This window comes from Schistocerca americana, chromosome X (assembly GCF_021461395.2).
Source record: "Schistocerca americana isolate TAMUIC-IGC-003095 chromosome X, iqSchAmer2.1, whole genome shotgun sequence".
In the NCBI taxonomy this organism is placed as follows: domain Eukaryota; kingdom Metazoa; phylum Arthropoda; class Insecta; order Orthoptera; family Acrididae; genus Schistocerca; species Schistocerca americana.
Genome location: NC_060130.1, coordinates 301,478,841 through 301,498,514, shown reverse-complemented (window position 1 = coordinate 301,498,514; position 19,674 = coordinate 301,478,841). Strand labels below are relative to the sequence as shown.

The window sequence follows — 19,674 nt, the reverse complement described above, 5'->3', positions numbered from 1 at the left end:
ACTGGTTGAGGAAGTGTGTGGCCTCTGCTCGGACTTCATCATTGCTCTTGAAGCGTTTGCCATGCAAGTGTTCCTTTAGCTTGGGGAGGAGGTGATAATCGCTGGGGGCTAAGTCTGGGCTGTACGGGGGATGGGGCCTAACAGTCCACCCAAATTTATTGAAAAGCTCCTGTGTTTGATGAGCAACGTGGGGTTGAGCGTTATCATGAAGAAGCACTAATCCCTCGCGTCAGTTGTCCTCTGTGGTGATTCTGGATTGCTCGCTAGAGTTTGGTCAATGTTTCACAATATCTGTCTGAGTTTATTGTCGTCCCAGGTTGCATGAAATCGATGAGGAGTACCCCCTTCAGATCCCAAAACGCCATCGCCATAACTTTTCCTGCCGAATGCATTTGTTTGAATTTCTTTGGTGGCGGTGAACCAGAGTTATGCCACTGACGAGATTGTTGTTTTGTTTTGGGGGTGTAATGAAATACCCACGCTTCATCTCTCATGACGCTAGAGTCCAACAACTTCTCCTTGTTGTCTCCCCCCTCACATTGTAGAAGAAATTTGCAAGCACAGTCAAGGCATTGCTCTTGTGTCCGTCAGTCAGCATCCATGGGACCCAGCGAGCACACACCTTGTGTTAACCCAACGTTTCTGTTAAAGTTCTTTCAATTGTGCTGTGGGAAGCTTCAGGAATGCATTCAGCAAGTTCACGGACAGTGACCCTCTGATCTTTGAGCAGCTCACTGTTGATCTTCAGGACAATTGCATCCGAAACCAGCGGTCTGCCACTCCGTTCTTCATCGTGAACTTCCGTGCGACCCTCAGCAAAAGCCCTGCACCATTTGCGGATGTGCTGAATGGACATGCACTCTTCACCATAAACCTCAGTCAGTTGTCGATGAATCTCCACAGGCGGTAAGTTCCTTGCATGGAGAAACTGGATACTGCTTGAACCTCGCTCTTGGCGGGAGCAGCGATCAACACTTCCACCTCTGATGGCTGCCAGGCCAACACTGGGAGACATAGTGAATCGCAGAAGGGCAGGCTCGAAAGTGGGGAAACCACTGCGCACAGCACCGTTGTCGGATTTAGCCTAGTACCTTCCCTAGAGCTCACTGGGAACCTTACTTTTGTACAATCCTCGTATCCTTTGAGAATGGGAAGAGTTACCCCAAAATATAATACTATATGTCATAAGCGAATGAAAATAAGCAAAGCAGCCTACTTTTCGTATTGAACTATCACTAACTTAAGATGCCATTTGAATAGTAAAAATGGCAGCATTAAGTCTTGAACAAGATCTGAACTTGGCTTTCCACAGCAGTTTACTATCTATCTGAACACCTAGAAGTTTGAACTATTCAGTTTCACTAATCATATGCCCATTCTGTGAAATTAAAATATCGGGTTTTGTTGAAGTGTGTGTTAGAAACTGTAAAAATTTGCGTTAGCTTATTTTCTTCATGCCATGAACTTTGTCTTGAACTGAACTATTTGAAACAGTGCTAATGTTGCACACAACATCCTTTACTACTAAGCTAGTGTCCATCAGCAAACAGAAATATTTTAGAATCACCTGTAATATGAGAGGGCATATTATTTATACAAATAAGGAACAGGAGAGGCCCCACCACTGATCCCTGGGGTAAACCCCCCCATCCCATCTCCTTTAGTCTCGCCCCCCTCAGACGCCCCTCCATCATAGCCATTCTCGACACTGTGGAGAACGACCTTTTGCTGTCTGTTATTGAAGTAAAGGTAAACCAATTGTGAGCTACTCCCCTTATTCCGTAATGGTCTAACATCTGAAACAATATTTTGTGATGAACACAATCAAACACCTTAGTTAAATCAAAAAAGATGCCTAGCATTCGAAACCTTTTGTTTAATCCATCCAGTACCTCGCAAAGAAAAGAGAATGTAGCATTTTCAGTTGTTAAATCACTTCTGAAATCGAACTGTACATTTGATAGCAAATTATGTGAAATAAAATGATTAATTATCCTTACATACACAGCCTTTTCAATAACTCTAGCAACCACTGATGGCATAGATATAGGTCTAAAATTGTCTACATTATCCCTTTCTTCCTTTTTGTAAAGCGCCTTTTGCTACTGAATCATTCGGGAAACTGACCATTCTAAAAGGAAAAATTACAAATATGGCCAAGTACAGAGCTAACATGCGCAGCACAGTACTTTAATATTCTGTTAGGTACTCCATCATATCCATAAGAGTCCTTAGTTTTCCATGATTTAATTACTGATTCAATCTACACCTTGTCAGTATCACAGAGGAGTATTTCATACGTCAGTCGCAGAAAGGTGTTTTCCAAGAGAGTTATATGATTCCCTGTAGAAACATAAGTTTTTATTTAATTCACCAGCAATGCCCAGAAAGTGGTTGTTAAATACTGTACATGTATCTGACTTATCGGTAACAGAAAGCCGTGCGGTTCTAGGCACTTCAGTCTGGAACCGCGTGACCGCTACGGTCGCAGGTTCGAATCCTGCCTCGGGCATGGATGTGTGTGATGTCCTTAGGTTAGTTAGGTTTAAGTAGTTCTAAGTTCTAGGGGACTGATGACCACAGATGTTAAGTCCCATAGTGCTCAGAGCCATTTTTTTGGTAACAGAAATATCATTTTAAGCACCTTACAATACTGTTTGTAATGGGCTACTGTAGCTCAGTTGTGACTACTTTTAACATTTTGATATAATTCCCACTTTGTTCTATAGGATATCCTTATCCCACTAGTCAGACACTCAGGCTGCCTTTTACTGCCAGTACCCTGTTTAGAATGTTATAATGGAAAGCAACTTTCAATGAGTATGAGAAATGTGTCAAGGAAAGAATTATCTTTGCTATGTTATCAAGAGAAGCAGTATTTAGTGTACGAGTATTGTTCCAAAGATGTAGGGACATCAATTGTGATGTATTTGCTTGCCTCATTATCAGAAGGCATTTGATCGTGTGGAGCATGAACAAATGATATAAGTACTAAAGGAAACTGGGATTGATGGGAAAGAAATTATAGCCAATTTATACTGGAACCAATCTACAGCCATGAGAATAGATCAAGACCAATCAGAACAAGTGAGAATACAACATGGCATCAGGCAGGGTTGTATAATATCACCAATACTCTTTAACCGGTATTCAAAACACACATTCAAAGAAGCCTTTCTTGACATGGAAGACGGAATCTCAGTGAATGGGGTCACACTCAACAATTTTCGTTATGCAATTGACACCATGGTTTTTATGGATACAATGGAAGGGCTTCAGAAGCTGTTAAAAATTTCTGAGACAAGCGAGAAATAAGCCTTTGACATGAACACAAACAAAACAAAACAAAATTTATGATCATCAGCAGGAACGACATTGGAGGTGTGAATCTGTACATTGGTGGCACAAGCATAGAGCAAGTTTCACAGTACGGTGTCTGGGCACCATCATTAATGAAGCATGGGACTACTTGCAGGAGATAAAGTGTCGCATCGGAAAGGTGAAGAGTGTTTTCAACTCGATGAGCTCAGCCTTCAAGAGTCATGATCTTATACCATGAACACAAAAATGTGTTCTCAGTTCTCTTGTATGGTGTGGAAACATGGACCCTTACAAAGGCAACCATTACCACACTCCAAGCCTTTGAACTCTGGCTATACAGAAGAATGTTGAGAATATCATGGACTCAAAAAGTGACAAACATCAAGGTTCTCTGTCGAGTTAACAAAAGCCCAGAGCTGATCAACATCATCAAGTGTCGCAAACTACAATACCTTGACCACTTCATGAGTAATTAAAAAAGATATGAACTGCTTCAACGCATCCTGCAAGGAAAAATCGAGGGAAAGAGACCTCCATGACGAAGAAGAATTTCCTGGCTCAATAACCTTAGATCTTGGTTTAATATTAGCTCTGAAGAACTGTTTGCATTGCAACTGATTCAGACAGAATAGGCATGAAGATCGCCAACGTCAGAAGTGGACATGCATGATAAGAAGAGGAAGATCTATGTTATCGGCACTATAAGCATCCTGTCACTCTTGTTCCATACCGAGGTTTAAAAAACTCTATTGCCATTGAATTAGCTTTTCTACACAGTTTGTAGTTATATATAACATTTGCTTGAGTACTAGAAACCTTTGTGTTAAATTTTGTGCACCATGGTTTACTAACAGAATGCCTGTCTTGTAATGAAGAATGGATAAAAATATTGTCTGTGTGTGTCCTACTGTTCCCATGCATTCCATCATTCATTCTTTCTTTCTTTTTTTTCCCCCCACATACAAAATTAAAGTTGAGGTCACCACATACAACTAATTTTTGGTACTTCCTATAAAGTGAACCAAGAATGCTCTCTAGCTTGAGCAGAAATGTTCTGAAGTCAGAATTTGGGGACTTATAAATAACAATAATTCAAAGTTTTGTTTCACTAAATTAAACTGCTGCTGCACAACATTCAAATACCTGTTCAGTGCAGTGCCATGATACGTCTGCGGACTCAAATGGAATACTGCTTTCTACATAAATGACCACTCCCCCCCCTCCCCCTGCCCCTCCCCCTCCTCCACAAAGAACTCCTTGAAAACAGCCAACTAATCTGTATCCTGGTAAAGGAGGCCTATAAATTGTCAAATTATTTAAGTGGTGCTCCAATATACCAATAATGTTAGTCAACGTCTATAAGCAGTTCACTAACTTTGGCTCTAACACCTCATATTTTGATGAAATATGCTACTCCTTTGAAGATGATTCCTTTATTGGAGAGACTTCTTTTAAGTGGGGATATCTATCAGCTGACTTCAGTCTAAAAAAGATTCAGCTCTAACACCAACTACTACAGGAATTTTCCCACAAGTGATCCCGCCACTGCCCACTACGCTGTTACCTGTAAGTTTTGCCAACCTCCCCTTCCCATACCTATTGAGGTGCAGGCCACGCCTTGTGAAACCCGATCTATTGATAGATTCATCTGGGACCAGTGCAATTTGAGCCATCCCCTCCACCATCAGTGCCTTCTCCAGCATGCCTGACTGCAGCGTTAAGATGAAGCCGATCGTGGCGCTGAAACAGGTGCATGAAGTGCTCTTTCGTGCAATCGGGTTGAGTAGCTATTGTTTCAAGCTCACCACCTACATCATACTCCCCACCCTTAATCACTACCTGATCCTCTTTCGTAAAATTCCTATGTAACTCCACTACATCAACAGTCACCTGAGCCAACCCCGCACTAGACTTCACAATGCTGATGATCTGATAGTCACTTCCCAGCACTTCATGCAACTATTTGCCTGAGGTATTATTTTGGGCTGTAGCTGTGTTGGAAGGGTCTGTATTGACATCATAAGGTTTCAGCAAACATTTTAATATTTTATGTTAAAGTTAGAAAATTTTCCCATTTGTGTGAACAACTTAAGCTTTAAACCAACTATTGTTGATGGGTACAGTTCAGTATATCAGACAAGAAGTGACTTCTTGGTAATATGTTAAATCTGTTACAATGCCTCTGTGTCAGATTTAGTTTTGTGTGTAATTTTTATGTCAACATATTTTATAAAAAAGAAATCCTGCCAAATCTTCGTGTGTGTAAAGCAGGAATGTTTCTTTGTTGTTCGGAGTTTTTCTTTCTTCTGTAGTTTTATTACGTGCAACTTAAATGAGCTTTTAAATATTTATTGCTGTTGTAGAAAACATTCCTCCCCACCCTCTCATTTTATAACTCTTTGTCAGTTCTTGCTAACTTTCAGTTGCTCCATTGTGTACTAGCAATGTAAGGGAGACTTAGGATCCCTATGGTAAGTTTTAATTTCCATGTCGGTTCCTGTATATTTACTAGTTTTGGTCCTGTGTTTCATGTCGTATGTTTGCAATGAATTGTCCACTCCGCTCAATAGTTTATTTGCATTGTACTGTCTCTGTTTTTAAGAGCATCAGCATTACAATACAAGGTAATAGAAATAACTAATTTTGTTTGTTGTTGAAGTCGTATGTAGATAGATGTGTGGCAGTTATATAATAGGTATTGCATAAGATTGTAAGTTAATGAAGCATCCACATTTAAGATTTGTTTATGATGTTTCTTAAATGAACAATCTTCATTTGAATCTCAGTGCAGTGTATCACCCAGTTAAAAAAAAATAGTGCAGTGAAAAAGTCCCTTTCGTTTCATATGACCTTATGCTATGTTTGTATATTTTTATTGGGATAAAGTTGTTTCAAAAATACAGATTATTCACTGTTCTGTTTCTGTATTGATAAAACTATATTTTGTTTTTGGAGGCTTTGCTTTTATTTTTCGAGCAGATTTTCAATACCGCAAACAAGAGCAAGCAAATTGTATCCAAAGTCTTTGTGTTGAACCACTCCTGTGATGGGTGAAGTGGAATTAAAAGTAAAAGTTTTGACCTGGAAGATTACCAATTCAATTTCTGTTTAGATTAATGCTTCTGGATTAAAACTGTGTGAAAGGCGAAGGTCTGGAGTTGAGGTGCAATCCAGCATGCAGCTTTAATCTGCCTGCATACTTCACTGTTGAGTGGCAGTTTTAATCTTATACTGATTAATTATGTAAAACATTTTTTCTAGGAATCAGCCAACAGCAAAGTCAGGAGTAGAAGAATCTGACTCTACAAAATCATCCACACATGGATCATCGGGAATGCAAGATGATACTCCTTCATTACTTTCATCATCTTCTTGCAGAAAAGTGGTAAGCTTCATTTTATATTGAAAAATATTCTCAATGTTGCTACTATAATTCCAGGTGATCTCACGTAGTATTTGCTGTCATCTATGTAGAGGGTTTGCCGTAATTGCTTTGAACACATTCAGTTCAAGTGTGATAGTAACTCTGTATGTCACATCTGCTATTGTTTTCTGCCAGCTAAAGTTGGCAGTTACTATTAAGCTGTCATTGTCAGACCTCTGTTGATTTGACAATTCCTGTTGACCACACTGCCGCAGTATTACTTTCCTCTCAAGAAGGTTTCATCTTCTATATTGTTGGTTGGGCTTACCCCCGTAAGCAAAACCATGCACGCACGTGCACCCCTCCCCCCCTCCACACACACACACACACACACACACACACACACACACACACACACACACACGTCATAGACACGGCAACTTGTGTTCCTCTTTTTGCCACTTCCAAACCATGTTTGATTTAGGAATTGGTCACTTTAGGTACTTGCCTGTCCAACCAAATTCTCTGTAACTTGCCAACCAGCATCTATGGCACTACATCAAACACATTACAAGAAGGTTTGTGGCCACTGTCAAGCATATTTACTAGAGACAGTTGCCGCTTTACAGGGTGATTGTTCTCCCCATTCTGGTGGTTGGAGTAATTTGGTATGCTACATGTTTTTGACATCACGTTTAGCTTTTGCCACATGGGTAATAGTCCTGTATTGGAGGATTGGGATAAGAGAGATTGGCACATTTGTTTGCTGCCATACCTGAGAGACATCCCATCTCCAAAGTCATATGACCATTGTACTTTTTGTGGACCATCGTTTTGAGGGTTTACCGAGAATATCGTGTTACAGTTAAATGACCACCACAGATGTCACAAGCAACAGTGTGCAGACCATATGACTTGTTGCTGTTCACTTATGATTACAAAATTTGACAGCTGGGCCACAGTGCAACAGATAACTCACTACTACTGTGCTGGAGAACAAGAGCAACATTAATGTCAGCTTTTAAGTGGCCATACAGACAAGAATTATCTCCTGACTGTGAGCAGCAGGAACAACCATGCTGCACTTTTTCCTCTGTTAAGTGTGCATCACAGGGCGCTGACATTAGCACGTCTGCAGGACTTGGCAAGTTCAGCAGGGCGACGCATCCCTCTGGCATGACCAAATGTTCTTCGGAGTGGTATCTGCATCTTCATAGAGTCTCCACAAGCCACCAGTTAGTGTGTGGCAGAGGGTATCCCATACCACTACTAGTCGTTTCATTTCCTGTTCCACTTGCATTTAGAGCATGGGAAAAATGTCCATCTATATGCGTCAATATGAGCCATAATTTCTCTTATCTTATGTTCCTGGTCCTTAAGTGAAATGTATGTTGGCAGAGGTAGAATCATTCTGCAGTCAGCCTCAAATCTTGATTCTCTAAATGTTGTTAATGTTCCACAAACAGAATGTCACCTTCCCTCCAGGGATTCCCATTTGAGTTCCCAAAGCATCTTCATATTACTTGCATGTTGTTCGAACCTACTGGTAACAAATCTAGCAGCCTGCCTCTGAATTGCTTTGATGTCTTCCTTTGATGTCAGTTGCTTTATGGATTCTGGACTATATAGTCACCAGAGCTTGGCCTTGTTACTCATATTGAGGGTGATGTCAGATTAAAAGATGGTGCGTACTTTGGATTGCTGCAGTCATCCCTCCCAATCATCTATGGAAAGTAATGAACTGGTGTGTTTCGTGTGGAGTTAGAGCTACATTGAGTCCATGGTGTCATCTGGGCGAAAAGGACTTACTCATCCTTGCTAGGCAGATATGTGTAATTCAGTCATTTTGCAGGAAAATATCATAAAGGTACAGTCATTTAATTGGTATTACAGTCGTGTTACGTTTGTGGAAATGATGACATACAGTTGCATATTATTTCTCTCCTTTTTTGTTGTACTTACATGATCAGAAATTACAAATTAAATGGAAATTGGAATACACAACACTTACTTAACTGCCTGTTCAATAACAGTTATAGGTTCACACTGTTGTGATGTAAACAGTGGTATTAATTATCGTGTTTGGAGAAATCTGTGCTTTATAGATGTGTCCCATGGAGAAGCTGTACAAGAATATGAAAACTGTTTTAGTTCAGCAGTTAGAAGTACATCCTTAGCAAATAGGTATGAGCCCCACAAGAGGACTGCATGCAGCTAATGCAGGTGCAGACCAGATATTTAGGCATCTCTCCGCCAAATTTTGGAGAAAATTTGAGAATATGGATTGTAGTAAAAATAATTATTTATTTTACGCCACATAAAGGAAACTAACAAGACTGCACATATAATGTACCTTTCTAATAACAGTTGCAATGGAAATGATAAAACACACAAAAAAAGACTAATTACTCCAATGTGTTGTATTATTTTAACAGATTTTATATTTCACTATGCCCCTTACAGCCACATATTACTGCCTCCCCAGTGATAACAATGAGGTATTTCTCTGGGAAGTGCACTGTATGTCCAGTACGTGTAGCTCTTTGGTTTGGCTGATGACACTCTGGAGTTTTCGTGACTGGAGCTGGTTGTTTACATGGCACAGATACAGAATCCATATTCTTCAGCAGAAAGGCCAGCTTGAGTCTGTCGATGGAGATGGTCTTCTAACCAGGAGGTGTTTCAATAACAGTGTCTTTCAGTGTGTGAATGTACCAGATATGGTCCATCATAGATTATAGAGGTTTTCTCTGTGCGTCATGTCTTATGAATAGGGGTATGTGAAGAGATTATGAATTCAGGATGGATGAAAGCAGACATAGTATGATGTCAAACATTAATTGGTTTAAGGACACCATGTGCAGTTTCAAGTTGATAATGAGAATTGGAATGTCACACTCCACTGGTGTAAGATCAAATTAATCAGCTGGAAGACTAGTTGTCATGCCACAAGTCATTCATACAGTGCTGATGTCATATTCTGGTATCTCACAGGTACAGAGACTCATTAAAATCGTTGGTAAATTGTCAACTCAGTCATCTGAAAGTCATGCTACGTTGTGATGCTGCCATTCAACTTTGCCATTCAAGTAAGCTGTGGCTTTGATGTGGTGTATACCTGATGTCTTTCAGAGGTGACTGAACAGTTGACACTGAAACTGCTGTCCTCTGTCAATGGTGACGATTTTTGGGACTCCAAAATGTGTGATGCATGATGATAAGTGAATGCTGGCAACGATTTCTGCAGAGATGTCTTTCAATGGAACTGCCTCTGGCCAACGTGTAAACCTGTCGGTCATTGTCAAGAGATAGGTGAAGTCTTGAAAGCAAGGTAATGGTCCCATTAGATCAGCATGTGTATGTGAGAAGAGATCTTCAACTTCACCGAAAGCTACACAAGCTCTATTTTTATGTTTTGAAATTTTTGATCGTTGACAGCATGCACATTTTTGTCTACAGCTGTGTATCTTGTTTCAGCGAAGGCCAATTGAAGCACTGTCGAATCAGTTCTACTGTGCCTTTGTTGTCAGGGTGAGCCAAGTCACATAATGCATGGAAGACTTGGTTGTTGTTAGGATGGATGGACGTATGGGCTGAGTTTACCTGTAGAATTCTCATAAAGTAGCAGTGATCTATCAGGTAACAATATTGTTACAAACAATAAGGAAAAGGGATCGGAATTCTTCACCTTGACCAATTCTAGGTTACTGCTTTGTGCCTTTGCACATGAAATGGTGGCTGGTAATGCCTGCAACACTGGAACATGTAATGGCAGGAATGTTCTCTTCTCAAAGAAGATATTGAATACCTGTGGAGAAAGATTAGATTAGATTAATACTAGTTCCATGGATCATGAATACGATACTTCGTAATGATGTGGAACGAGTCAAATTTTCAAATACATGACATAATTAAGTTAATTTAACAATATAATTAAGTTAATATAACAACTTTTTAATTTTTTAAATAATTTTTTTTCTTTTTTTCTTAATTTATATCTAAAAATTCCTCTATGGAGTAGAAGGAGTTGTCATTCAGAAATTCTTTTAATTTCTTCTTAAATACTTGTTGGTTATCTGTCAGACTTTTGATACTATTTGGTAAGTGACCAAAGACTTTAGTGGCAGTATAATTCACCCCTTTCTGTGCCAAAGTTAGATTTAATCTTGAATAGTGAAGATCATCCTTTCTCCTAGTATTGTAGTTATGCACACTGCTATTACTTTTGAATTGGGTTTGGTTGTTAATAACAAATTTCATAAGAGAGTATATATACTGAGAAGCTACTGTGAATATCCCTAGCTACTGTGAAATGACTGAGAAATTCCGTATGGTGCAGTCGCCTGGACGTTGCTTTTTCTGGGCTCTGTTAAAAAGCAAATGTTAATTGCTTGTGGCTTGTGAATATTGTGAATTTTCCACCTTCCAAAATATAATGAAAATGTTTGACTGCCTAATCTGCTGCCAGTATGCAGTCATAGGTACTATAGTTGTGTTGTGTATTGGTGAGAGACCTGTAGAAAAATGCAAGAGGTTCAGGTGTTCCTATGTGCAATTGGTGTAGCACCTATAGCATAGTCCAAAGCATCGACCATCAAAATTAAGGGAAGATCAGTTGGGTGAGGAAGCAGAGTTCCGTTAGCTAGTTCTTCTTTTAACTTCTTGAGCAATTTGTCTGGCTTGCCAGTTCATGTAACAAGGAGATTATCCTTCCCCTTGGTGTTTTTGCACAAGTTAAACAAAGGTGTTTGGGATTTCTTCAGTATGTGGTAGCATATGTCTGTAGAAATTCAACAGTCCTAAAAAATAACATAGTTGTGCTACTGTTTTGGGGTGATGGAAGTTCTTGGTTACTTTCACTTTTTCTCACGATGCAGAAATTCCTCGATGTGTGACACAAAAACCTAAGAATGATCATGATCTCTCTTTCTCTTCAAAAACACATTTTGCTATGTTGATGTTAAGATGATATTTATCTAGCCATTGAAGAAGTTGTTGCAGATGCATTACATGCTCTTCATCTGATGTTGAAGCAACAAGAATATCATCTAAATTGGAATACACAAAACGCAGACCATTCAGAATGTATGAATAATTCGTTAGAATATTAGCGCTGCATTGTATAAAACAAATGGCATTTTCAGTAGTGCAGAAAGTCCAAATGGTGCGATAACGGCTGTTTTAGGCTCATCTTTTGTTGTAGCAGAAATGGGGTGATAAGCTCAGATAAGTTCGATTTAAGGGAATATCTTTCTGTTGGAGAGCGGACAGTTGAAATCTTGTAAATGTGGAATTGGGTAACGGTCTAGCACTGTGTAATTTCCAGAGGGACCCAAGTTCCATTTATCTTTGGAATGGGATGGTGAGCAGTAGACTAGCAGCTTTTGGAAGGACGATGTATGCCAAGATTGATTGTCTCCTGAAATTCAAGTTTTGCTTGTGCTAATTTTTCTGGTGATCAGTGTCCCACCCGTGCATACACTGGAGCTCCTGTTGTTGCCATTGTGTGTGTACATTAACTTCAGGAAAATCATAATTAGGTTTCTTCGTGGGAATTTTAGGTTATGTCTTTAGCAAGCTTTGATGTTTATGCTGTGGGTCAATCAGAAACACTAAACTCTCCGTAGGTATGTCTACAGAGCCTGTACTAGCGATTAAAGTTTCTCAGTCAAGTAACTTTTTTGACTTAATATCAAGCAACAGATAATAATTGGTTGGTAAATATCTGCAAGAAAGAATGGCCATGGAAATCTTTCGAGCTTCAGTAGTCTTTCACCGTATATGTGTATTACGAAACCATTTGCAGCATAGAATTGCTGTTTCTGAATGTTTTTGTGATGTAATACTATTGGCAATACAGAAATCTCTGCTCTGGAGTAAACTAGAAATCGAAGATGTCTGTTGCGATCAGTTAGTAATAGGCAGCAAGATGACTTGGCCTCCTCACTCTGTGCAATGCCAAGTGAGTAGCATACTAATTTTCTGTCTGAGCATTAGCGGACTGATGAGAAATAGATGAACATGGTGGTGTATACTTCTTCGCATTCTGTTTGACTGTATAGTGGTACCAGCACACAGAATGTTTCTGTGCACACTACGGTGATTTAAATCTGCGTTCTGATCAAGACCCAGTTTGTAGTTTCTGAATTGCGGTCGTTACTTTCAAAAGCTGTCTTTCCAGAGGGGGAAAGTCTGTCATCTTGAGATGGAGGCAAAACAGTTTCTGTACTATATATGACAGGGTGTCGTAATCTCTACAATTTTGTAGGCCATAGAAACTATTGCTTCGAGATTTACATCTTGACTAGTTTCTGTTATAGAACATGCATTGATTGGTAGTCATTGAAGAAATATAGTTCTTAAAAAATTGTTTGTTACTTGCGTTCCAGCAAGAACACACATCTCATGGAGCAAAGTAGATGTTGTCACCTTATTCTAATTTGGTTAGTAACTTTTTAACCTTGCAGTACTCTGATTCTTCAAATTCTGCGGTAAGCTGATAATGGTTTGGACATGAAATTTCAAATCAGCTCAGCAACTTCGCTGTTAATTTAAGTAATAATGATTAAGTACTTGTGGTGGCCTTATCATACCAACTACTCACCAATAGTATTTCCCAACTGCACAGTGAGCATGACAAACACACAACTGAATAACAGCAAGCAAAGAAAGCAATTCTCATGTGTATTTTAGTGTCTCCAGTGCATTTACTGTTTGTTTACTTTTACAGACTAGGTTGCATACCTTGCCTCCTGCTATGGGGAAGGATAGGTCACAGGAATCTTCCCATCAGATGACCATAGACTTTTGGGAGAGCTATGACCCAGATGAGGTTTGCAATACAGGATTTGCTTTAATTGCGTCTGAACCATTCCCAGTACGAGCAGTTTGTTTTCTTTGTGGAAGTGCTGGTCAAGAACAAGTAAGTTATATTTGTATTGCTAGCTTATACTGTAAGAAAATTAGTTGGGAGGCTGCTGCAATGCAATTTATGTAGCTGACTAGTAAAATAATTCATACTTTGCAGGTTCAGTTTGTTTTTCAATTGTGTGTAGAAAATAGAAAGAAAGCTTAGCACATTATGTTTCCTTTGTAATGTTTACCACATGAAAATATTATTTAGTGTATGTAGAATTTCAAAGAACTCAAATGAGATGATGTCATGAACTCCTAACTCATTCACTTACAAGGACAATTACAGCTGTTGTGACAGTTCTGTTTATGCACTATAGTGATGGGTACAGCTGTCACAGTGCTGTAGACATGTAATGTGTTTCTTCTGTAGATCAGTGATTTTTGTAGTAGTTCTATTGTAATACCAGTAGCCGGAATGAGTTTCGCGTCCATGAAACTATGCCCAAAGTACAAGCTTACACTGTTTAGTCTGTGTTTCACAAGCTCAGTGACAGCATGCCGTACCCGTATGAACAAGAAGTCATGATATTATTGCATCTTTATTAGAAAGGGATATTAATGATTAGGAGCTGGTGAAGATTATGACAGTGTAAGTGATAAATGGGAAAGCAACAAGAATGTTAGGGTTATTGACTCAGAGGAAGCTGTAATGTTCATAATAAATATTGCTGATCTGACAAAAAAGTGTTCTGCAGAATGTTTGCAGGTGAGTGATTGGAACTGGGCCACTGTAGTTCATCATCTTGAAATATAACCCTGTTTGATGAATCTGCTGTTGCTGAACATAGCTCTATAAACAGACATGATCACATTTGATGAAATGAAAATCTTTTGCATCCATCTACCTACTGGGACTCTGCCATTAAAGAAGTCAGTGAGATCGGAATGTACTACTACTACTACTACTACTACTACTACTACAATAATAATAATTACTACTGCTGGTGGTGGTGGTGGTGGTGGTGCTGCTGCTGCTACCGCTACCAGGGCAATGGCTATGCCCTTAGTGGTGCATGGAAATGGACACTCAATCCTTAAAGACTACAGAGAAATAAGGTGAATTATTTACCATCTAGCAGAATCAGTGTTACACCATAGGTTCCTCCATCATAGACATCAACATTATCTTTGGTAGCATATGGAATTTCGTTGACTTTTTAACATATCTGCAACATAATTTGGCCAACAAATACGAACACACTATTAATATGACAGACACATTATGACTACAATTACAGAGCAAGTCATTGAAAGCTTGAATTTATTTACAAATCATATGAAGCAAGAAATCTGAGAAGCATTTGTACAAGAATATCACCATAAGAACTATGTTCTGATATAGATTTATATGTTGGAGGCAAGTGGATGCATTCTCAATAGAGTCAGCATTTACTTATGTGGATATTATCAGCCATTGTGGAGCCGAAACTTAGACTGCTGGTATTGCTACTTGTTAGAGCGAATTTGTATTCAATAGGAAGTAATTTAGCACATAAATTTTGAAATTCATTTTGCGTAGTGGGAGCTTCAGTGGTCAACAAATGTACAAATCTATTAGCTGACTGGTAACATCATGTCACTTGACAGTTCTCCCAAATTTAATTAAACTGTAAATTTTCCTCATCAGTGTGTGTGTGTGTGTGTGTGTGTGTGTGTGTGTGTGTGTGTGTGATAGGTTAGTGTTAATGGATCAGCCTGCTAATTTTATGATTTTAATGTTATTGTCGTCAAACAGGGTTATCACAATTAGTTACATGCGCCAAGTCAGCACCACAAAATATATCTGGCACTGGAATGAAGGTACCAATAAGCACTGGGGTTTAATGACTGGTATTGGAATGAAGTGACTCATTGGCACTAATTAGGGCTGATTGTATAAAAATTGCTGACTCGAGATCAAATTTGACATAAGATCATAAATTGAATTATGTTCAGGATTCAGCTCTGTTGTATAACGCTAAACTTGGATCCACCGAAGCAGGTTCATATTTGATCTTACCCATACTTGGCAATGAGGCTAAAATTGGCTGGCGTGTGATTATTGTACTTCAGCTGCAAATATTTATCGTACATCATAATAGGCAGCATTTATTATCGAAAGTGTCTTGCTATAAACCTGGGAGCAAGTAAACAGCAAAAGGAGCAGTCATCAAACTACTCTCAATACGAGAAATATTTGTTGCTGGATATTGTGTTGGTCCAGTATAAAGATATAATTCACTGAAAACGAAAGGTTCCTGTTGTGTGAAATCTCAAGATTAACAGCAACTTGTACATTGCAGTCAGGGGTTAGTTTCTTTTGTCTGATTTCATCAGACAGTCTTGGAGCCTTAGTTCCAGTTGCTTTACAGTAGTTTTCTCCAAACAAAACCTCAACTTAAATGACTTGTTATTTAACTCCGAAAATGGGCTCACCCTTTTATGAAACGTGTGGTGAGCTTGTTGGGTCTTGCCATCATCATCCTCAGTGAACACAACAGAATGCTTAGATATTTGTAAAGTAAACAAAAGGAAACAATGCAATTCACATCGCATAGGGTTATTGCCGCAGCTCGTGGTCTTGGGGTAGCGTTCTCACTTTCCACACATGGGGTCCCAGGTTCGATTCCCGACACGGTCAGGGATTTTTCCTGCCTCGAGATGACTGGGTGTTGTTGTGTCGTCGTCATCATCATCATCATCATCATCACTCATCCCCATTACGGTCAGAGGAAGGCAATGGCAAACGACCTCCACTAGGACCTTGCCTATTACAGCAGTGTGGGTCTCCTGCATCATCCCCTACGCTCCGCGGAGTATCGGACATCATCATCATCATCATCATCAGGGTTATTGCACACAGAATTTTACCCAATAGTGATCCAGAATGCTCAGGAAGCAGAGAGTAAGGTATGGTTTCAGTGGTATGGAATGGCATGTTAATGATGTTATGATTATCTTTATGATCCATAAAGTAGAGAAAGTAGTAAGAAATGAAAAAAAAAAAAATGTTTCAAGAATTGATGTGGATTTGAACATGTGATCTTCTGCACTGCAGGCCTCAGCATAACCTCAGCCATCGAAATTAATGAGACACTATTATGAGGTTAGTGTATTTCAAAACACTTGCTTGTGTTCTATTTATCAACACACATGGAATTGTCATAGCAATTTAAGGATATGTTCAGTAGTTAAAAATTTAATACAAATTTCATAGTTACTCCTACTTGAGCTGAAAGAGACCTTATATAAGTGATTTTGAATTATTATTGGCTGCTGTCAATATTCCCATACTTAACTGTTTACTGCAAATATTTTGAATTCTCCTTTAATTAGTCTGCTGCTAAGTGTCTATAAAACGCCTTTGAACTAATCACATAAATTAAGAGTCATCTCCCAAGAACTCTCATTAAGTACACACGGTAGCCGGTAATTTCCTTAACCTAACATTCCAGATCGAAAAACAGTATTTTGAGCATCAGCGACATGGTAATGGCATAGTCACATATTTACATGCCATTTTTGTGTTAACAACAACTTTTTTTTTATTATTTCAGTTGGTATCTGCTAAAAAAAGCAATGAATTTTAGTGCCACTACACTATAAACTGGGAATTAGAGCTGATCCTGACTTTGAACTGCGAATTTTCACCGTCAAATATGATCAGATTTCATTGTGATATGATCGAGGACTAATGTTTATGCAATGCAGATTTCCAGGTTAACTTTGATCTGAGGTCATTTTCTGTCTTAACCAAAGGTTAAATGCTTTATACAATCAGCCCTTAGAGTGGTCAGTGCCAAAACTGAACCAAAATACTTAGTATTTGATACTGCTTAAAATGAAAATGACAGAATTGGCAATTAGGTCCAGGTTTCATTTTTCAAATAGCAATTAAGGTAGGTGGTTAGTGTTAAACGAACTGTCGATAACAAGGTTGTTGGAGATGGAGCACAAACCCGGATTAGAGAAGGCTGGGAAAGGAACTTATCCATGCTTTGTCAAAGGAACTGTTCCGGCATGAAACTATTAAGGGAAATCACAAAAAACCTAAATCTGGATGGCTGGACGTGAACTGAGGGAGGCTTATGGCAAACTACAGACATACAATAGTCAAAGATATTGGGTCATGATGATGTATCATAAAAAGAAAATCTTATTTGGAACATGATTTGGAAGGTGAAGCTAATGTGGAACCATAACGAATTATGTGCAAAAAACTACAGTGGAATTGATAATCCCTCAGTGGTTGTTGAAGACCATGTGAAACTGAGTCTTGTATAATTATCCTGAAATAAAAATGGTTTCAGGAGGTATAATGCTCCGATATCCTCTTGACTTGTGTGGAAGTCCTTTAATGTATCACAATGACAGATCTTCCCAAATTAGATAAACTTCATGATAAGATGTTTGAAAAGAAGAGTTGTTTTGAAAACTAATTTAGAAGCAACTAGAAGTACATTTGTTGATGAAATGACAAAGAATTCGAACAATAAATGTCATTGGATTTCAGATTTATCTATTATCTGGAACATTTTTTATTCACAGATCCTGAGTAAATGTCGTTATTCATGTTAATGAATAACATTTTAAATAAATATTTTTATTTGTCATTCAACATTTGAATAAATGTGGCCCAACTCGGGTCACAATCAATGTCCTTTGTGCATGTCCACACTGAATATTGGTAGCCTATGTACAAGTGAATGTAAAAGTGTGACATCCACGTGACCGTGGGCAATCGCTCAGTCATTTATGTTATTAGGTGAGGCAGCATCAGACATTGTCGGCAACTTCTGCAGACATCCACAAAGTGTATTCACCCTCTCTCTCACACACTGCAGGCATGTGCAGACCCTGCAGATAGTATTACAGGGCTCTAGTAGACAGTGCAAGGTTTTTGCAGAACTCTCCTTTAACTATGACATGTATAGTTCATTAATTCCATTATCACACATGTCCTACATTGAGTGCTGGACTGCAGAGCTCTAAAGCCTTCTGACTTCATCCTGTTGTACTGGGTAACTAGCTTTTTGTATTGCCTTAAACTCGTCAGCTCACACTGCCCGTAGCACTACTGTCAATGTCTGCTGGGAATCACCACAGAAAATACCCCTAATATTACTGTCTTTGGGCCAATGATTTTATCTCATGGCATTGAAAACTCCTGTTAACTGCCTTTATCACCTTTCAGTGTACTGTACTGTATTTGTTCCTCACATTCAGTATGAGATACACGAGATCAGAGCTCAGATGGATTTTTACCATGAATGTTGTACCACAAGTACTCTCCAGCACATACCATAACGTGGCTTCAGGATTATAGATGTAGTTATAAAAGTTCTCATAGATTTGCAGTTATTTGAAAGGATTCCATGTGTAGTGTAATTACTGTAGAATATGAAATACAGTCTACAATTTTGTTGACAGATGACCTTGTGGCTTTTATATGTAATGGAGCTGCAGGGAATACTTCGTGGCTTTATTTAGCAGTTGCATCATGATCAGTATAGGAAACTTACCTGGTACTGCAGGGAGCAGACAACATTTCTCCTAAATCACTGTTAAGTTTTTGGCCCTTGATTATAGAACTTTTCTTTGTCCTTTCTTCATTACACTTCTGGTTCCTGGCAGTTACAGTCATCATGGTCCTCCTCCTGATTCTTGTAATTGTATCTTCCTAATTCTTTCAAACTATCTAACGCACTAAGGAACGCCTGATGGCAAACAGAAGGAAAACCTTAGTAACATACATATAGGAGGTGGTCCCCAGGGTTAAAGACCGAAGGGACTAGATCCTAAATTCAATTGAGTTTTATTTGAAGGTGTTATCAGTTTGAAACAAATGTCACGTTTGTGAGAATCTGTGCTCATTCATTACAGAGAAACACACATTCCTCCTCGTATCTTAAGAATATCGACAAGAAAACTTTTTGTTAACGATAATGCAAAAAATTATGTGAAATTGGCAGTTTTTTAGCGACATATCATGAATTGGCTGTTTTAACAAATTGTCATGCAGTTTGGCTATCTACCATTTCCTGTACAAAAGACTATCATAAATGGCAACAATTAATTAATATTGATGACTGAAG

At 38.8% G+C, this 19,674-nt stretch overlaps 1 protein-coding gene across 1 annotated transcript in view; it reads left to right on the top strand.

Annotated features, from left to right (window-relative positions):
- The window catches only part of LOC124555974 (histone-lysine N-methyltransferase trithorax), a 220,142-nt gene that overhangs the window by 89,814 nt on the left and 110,654 nt on the right, over positions 1-19,674 (top strand). The window contains exons 7-8 of the mRNA XM_047130020.1: positions 6,583-6,706; positions 13,416-13,607. Of these exons, the coding sequence (XP_046985976.1) occupies positions 6,583-6,706; positions 13,416-13,607 (316 nt within the window). The remainder of the gene's footprint in view (positions 1-6,582; positions 6,707-13,415; positions 13,608-19,674) is intronic.